The 5,744-nt window shown below is 35.4% G+C and overlaps 1 protein-coding gene across 1 annotated transcript; it reads right to left on the bottom strand.

The window, feature by feature from the left end:
- Positions 1–1,031: 1,031 nt before the first annotated feature.
- Positions 1,032–2,829, bottom strand: LOC122587816. The gene is made up of 2 exons (XM_043759981.1): positions 2,517–2,829; positions 1,032–2,308 (listed from the first exon to the last, which is right to left on the bottom strand). The coding sequence occupies exons 1-2, from the start codon at positions 2,827–2,829 to the stop codon at positions 1,032–1,034; spliced, it is 1,590 nt and encodes a 529-aa protein (XP_043615916.1).
- Positions 2,830–5,744: the final 2,915 nt, after the last annotated feature.

The following is a 5,744-nucleotide window of genomic DNA, read 5'->3' as shown; positions in this document are numbered from 1 at the left end:
TAATTTAGCAATAACGTCAATTTTTGCTCTATCAACCTCAAGTCCTACACTAGACACTTTATGTCCTAATACAATTCCTTCACGTACCATGAAATGACACTTCTCCTAATTTAAAACTAAATGAGCTTTTTCACATTTATCAAGCATTCTATCCAGGTTAGCCAAACATGAATCGAATGAATCTCCGAAGACAGAAAAGTCATCTATAAAAACCTCCATTGAAGTTTCTATCATGTCTTGGAAAATGGCAATCATGCATCTCTGGAAGGTACCAGGTGCATTACAGAGTCCAAAAAGCATCCTTCTATAAGCATAAGTTCCAAAGGGACAGGTAAAAGCGGTCTTTTCTTGGTCATCTGGATCTATAGGGATTTGAAAGTATCCCGAAAATCCATCGAGGAAACAAAAGTACTCATTTCCTGCTAGTCTTTCAAGCATTTGGTCGATAAAGGGTAGCGGGAAATGCTCTTTTCTTGTGGCGTCATTCAATTTCCTATAGTCAATACAAACTCGCCAACCAGTGAAAGTTCGTGTGGGCACTAGTTCATTGCGTTCATTCGTAATCACAGTCATCCCACCCTTTTTGGTACACAGTGGACAGGGCTTACCCAAGGGCTATCGGAGATAGGGTAAATAATTCCAGCATCAAGTAACTTAATTATCTCCTTTTTGACTACATCTTTCATATTCGGATTTAGCCGTCTTTGTCTTTGAACAACAGGTTTTACATCTTCAACCAAATTAATTTTGTGTTTGCAAAATGACGGGCTAATTCTGGGTATGTCAGATATACGCCAAGCAAAAGCACCTTTATGGGCTTTCAAGACATCTAAAAGTTTGGCTTTCTCATTTTCAGATAATAAAAATGAAATAACAACAGGTAAAAGAGACTCCCCTTGAAGAAATGAATATTCCAAGTTACTTGGAAGTGGTTTGAGTTCTAAGTCTGTAGGTGGCTCTTCTAATGATGTTTTGATCCTCAATCGTTCTTCTTTCTTTATTTCCTCAAATGCCTCGTCCTCTAGTGGACTTTAGTCTATGCTCAACTTCATTATTTCTTCAGCTTCTTCAGGTTTCACATCACCATCCTCTTCATCTTCAAATTCTCCCCAGATGTTATCAACGAACTCTAGTAAATCCTGCGTGTAGTCATTCACATTTTCGTCAATCACATCAACACGAAAGCATGTATCATCAGTAGAATATGAGTGTTTCATTGCTTTATCAATAGTAAAGGCCATTCTATCATCTCCAACACCTAAGGTTAATTCCTTATCTTTTACACGAATTATTGCATCAGCGGTGTATAGAAAAGGTCTCCCTAAGATTAATGGTACTTTACTATCCTCGTCCATTTCAAGTATAACAAAATCAACTGAAAATATGAAATGTCCAACTTCTATCAACATATCTTCAGCTATGCCTAACGGATATTGAAATGAGCAGTCAGCTAATCTAATGCTCATTCCCGTGGGTTTTAATACTCCTAAGGACAATTTAGCATATAAAGAATCAGGCATCAAGTTTATGCTAGCCCCTAAATCCGCTAACGCATCACAAGTTAATATGTTTCCAAAAGAACAAGTAATTATGAAACTCCCTGGATCGTCAAGCTTTGGTGGAATCTGATTTTGCAAAATGGCTGTGCATTCTTCATTCAAAAATGTTGCAGACACTTCCTCCAACTTGTCCTTGTTGTTCAACAATTCTTTGATGAACTTAGCATCGTTTGGCATCCCTGCAAGTACATCAACTAATGGCACATTGATGCGAATTGCTTTGATCATCTCAAAAAATTTGCCATATCTTGCCGCAATCCTCTCCTTTCTCAAGCGTTGTGGGTATGGAATCTTTGGTTTGTATGCCTTCAGTGGTGGTTTAACTGGTTTAGTGGAAACAGTTGGCCTCTTTTCTGTTGGTTTTGGCTCCATTTCAATCTCTTCTGCCACACTTTCATCGTCGGTGAAGTCATCTTCTACAGGTTCGGATACAAGTTTCGGTGAATCGGTAGGAGCTTCACTTTCAATGTTAGTTTGGTAAATGTTACCAGCCGTTGTAGAAATAGCATTTACATGCTCGGTTCTAGCGGGAGGGGGCTTATATGTTTGGTTTGAGTTTGAATTTGAGCTTGAGGGTCTTGGATTTGGTTGTGTATTGCTGGGTAGTGAGCCAGTTGGTTTGTATGTTGATGTTTCACTTATGCTATCCAACTTCTTTTCCAAACTAGTTATAGACGCTTGGTGATTACGAAGGCCTTGTTCGTGGTTGGCTCTGAGGATATCAAGTCTCCTGAAAAGTTTCTGGTTGGCTGTTTTTTGAAAATTCATGAAGTTTTTTTATTGTTGCTTCAAGTGATGTTAAAGTGGTTTCCTCATTTGACTTTTGGGTTGATTGTATGGGTACTTCATTATGTGGTTTTTGTTGGTGATTTGGGAAATTCTGGTTGGGTTGGTTTTGGATATCTTGTTTGTTTCTAGGGTATCTAGTAGGGAAAATGTTTGAGTGAGAATTAAAACCATTGGTAAAATTCTCTTGGTTGCGGTTTTGACCCCAACCACGTTGGTTATTTCTTTGGTAATTGTTTTGCAAATAATTCGCCTCTTCATGAACCCTAATTGCATCCCAATCTTCAGAGTTATGGCTTGCCCCACCATGTGAGTAACCATATTTCAGATTATTCATCTCTTTTTCTAGGCTGTCGAATTTGTTAGTGAACAAATTCATCGTAGTATCAAACTTTGCCTCCATGCTTGAACTTTCTTCCTTTGCTTCCACGAACGATACTGCCTTTGATTTCCCTTCCTCAACCTTGGTCTTTGACATTCTCATCATTACTTTGTCCTCCATGACTTGATAAGCATCATTTGCGCTTTTGTATAAATATATTCCTCCACCAGCCGCATCAAGTAGAATTTGGGAATTTTTCGTCTAGACCATTGTTCTTTATCTAGACCATGACCATAACATTTTTTAAGCAATTTTTGCAATCTTATCCAAGAATCGATATAGTTTTCTTTTTCGTATTGCTTAAAAGTTCTTATGTCATTAAACAATTTTTGTTGCAAACCGGGTGGAAAAAATCTATTTGCAAAAACTTTTTTCATTTCATCCCAAGAATCAAGTGAACCTTCTTCTAATCCATTAAACCAAAGTTTAGCTTCCCCTGTTAAAGATAACGGAAAAAACCGTAGCTTAACAGGTTCTACCATGTCTCTACCATATTTAAACATTTCACAAATTTCCTCGAAATCTGCGATATGTTTATATGGATCAGAAAGAAATTTACCATCAAATTGGTTTTCTTGAATCATTTTCATGTGGTTTCCTTTATCAATGAAATTATCTCCTAATTCAGACTTCACTATGGCGAATCCAGGGATCGGTGCCACATTTCTTTGCCTGCTCCACATGGGGATTAAGTCTATCTATTGGGCCTGCCATGTTAATTAATGGTGGTTGATTTGATTTTTCTAAAAGAACTTTTTCTTCTTCAAAAGATTTGACGCTCCTATGTTAACAAAACTACTACTTTCTAAAATGTTTCTAGAATTTTTCAAAGATTTCTTTTTCCTTTTTGAAAATGATTTTTCGGGATCGGATAGCGAATTAGCGAGTGGTTGTTTGCTGGTCCTTGTGTTCATCCACTCCTTATATCACTGTAAAAGAAAAACAAGAAAACTGTGAAAAACACCTATTCTACGAAATAAAACATATAAAAATAAACAACTAAAAATAAAATAAATAAAAGTAAAACAACGAAAAATAAAATCATTTATGTGGAGTCTTGAATTATTGTCTGAGTTGGTGTTATACTATATATAATTATTAGTCGAATAGTCCTCAGTCCAACAGTTCAGGAATCCAATGTTAAATATCTACTCGAGGCTCATAGCTCAAGAATCGGAATAACTCAAGTGAGGTTAACCACAATCCTAGTCGAGGTTAACAGGATTCGAGGTAACCACATTGGTCATGTCTCGTTTTCCTTACCACAATCACCCAAGCAATCTTTATTAAAAGTGTAACGGAAGAATACTATTATTAATTATTATATTTTACATATATATATATATAAAATGAAAATATACTACTTGAGATGGATTAATATAACTACTTTTAACGAAATTTTTTTTTTAGAACAAACAATAAATCAACAGAATAAGTAACTTTTTAGAAATAAATTTCTAAAAAGGATCGATTAAACTTAATACCTTAAAAACTACTAAATAAACTTAATTCCCCGGCAGCGGCGCCAAAAACTTGATGTGTAATTTGAGTGTATTTAGTAGTTGAATCGTTTTGCTCGTAAAAATCTTCCAAGTTTTAAATTTATAAAACAAGGATATACTATAGTTATAATACACACGGGCAGTGTACTCTGCCGCGTGTAGTATAGCTAGTAGTAAGTCCAGGATCGTCCACAGGGAATTAGTATTAGTAGTAAATTAAACTATTAAATTTAATCTAAAAAGAAAGTGTAAAATTGGGGGTTTGTGACCGAGTTGTCACGTTGCTTAAAAACTACAAGTGATCTTTTCAAAGCTTTTAAAGGAAATTTTGGCGTAAGCGGAGTAAAAGATAAATCTTAAAGTGGTTACGGCCAAAAAATAGTTTTTAACTATTTTTAAAGAAATGAGTTTTTTTTATTTTTAGAACTAGAAAATGTTTTCAACCCCCAGTTTATAATCGGACTTTCACTATCCGATTAGTAAACTAATAAGTGAAAATGACTAACTGTAATTTCACGATTAACAATAACACAAGTGCTTTTCTCTAATATGATTGACGACACATAATTAATCTTCCATAATTTTGAGCGACCAAACTTGTAAATGAAATGCAGTTAACTATAGACAACTAACTTAAATGAACTACAGTAGACACTGCATGAATCGTGACTTTCACTTATTTGAATTTTGGATTCAAATTTAGAAAATCGAATAGACTTGCACCGAACTAGCAACATTGTGTCACTCAAACTAGCTACTACGGTAATCGTTGAACCTTCTACTTTTTAACACAGCGAGAATACACCACAATCTAACTATAATGCCACTCCAATGAACTTGAACCCCTCACAATTAACCCGTAAACTATGTCGAAAATCTCGAAAAATACACGTAAATAATTTTTATGCGAACATGCAAACTGTAACGAAACTTAACGAAACTTAACACACTACTTAATTGATCATAAACGAGCTTATAACAATTTTCAAAACGAAATTCTAATGTGTAGATTTGACACAATTTGAAACCAGAGTTTACGAAAAGGTTTCGAACTGGACTTTGTAAACGAGATGTAACTAAGAAAACCACTTCATTAAACTTTAAACAACTTGTAAAATAGTGAACAATTCGTACAACTGATGTAGTGGTTTGAAACTTTGAGCGCAATTTATAACGTACAGAACTACAGGATGCTTTTGATCGTGAGTGAAAACAGTGACTCAAAAAAAAACTAATGGATTCTACTACAAAGAACAATGCAATAGATGAGTTGGAATTTGGTTGTGACTGGAAATGGTTTGGAGACCATAGGAGTCTTCCCCAGGCACACCTTTAATCGTTCTCTGCAAGCTTCCTTTTATAGCTACTTTTCCAACTGCCTTCTTAATTGTGGGAGACATTGAGGAGCTATGGACTAGTTGTGAATAGGAGGATTTACTGTGTCAACAGTATTCAACTTCTTGGAATTCAAAAGCAGATTAATGAAAGAGGCTATCGTATCTTGACCGTCTCCAT

Source organism: Erigeron canadensis, chromosome 2, assembly GCF_010389155.1.
Source record: "Erigeron canadensis isolate Cc75 chromosome 2, C_canadensis_v1, whole genome shotgun sequence".
NCBI classification, from domain to species: domain Eukaryota; kingdom Viridiplantae; phylum Streptophyta; class Magnoliopsida; order Asterales; family Asteraceae; genus Erigeron; species Erigeron canadensis.
The sequence above is the reverse complement of the archived record's forward strand: the minus strand, read 5'-3'. Positions and strand labels throughout refer to the sequence as shown.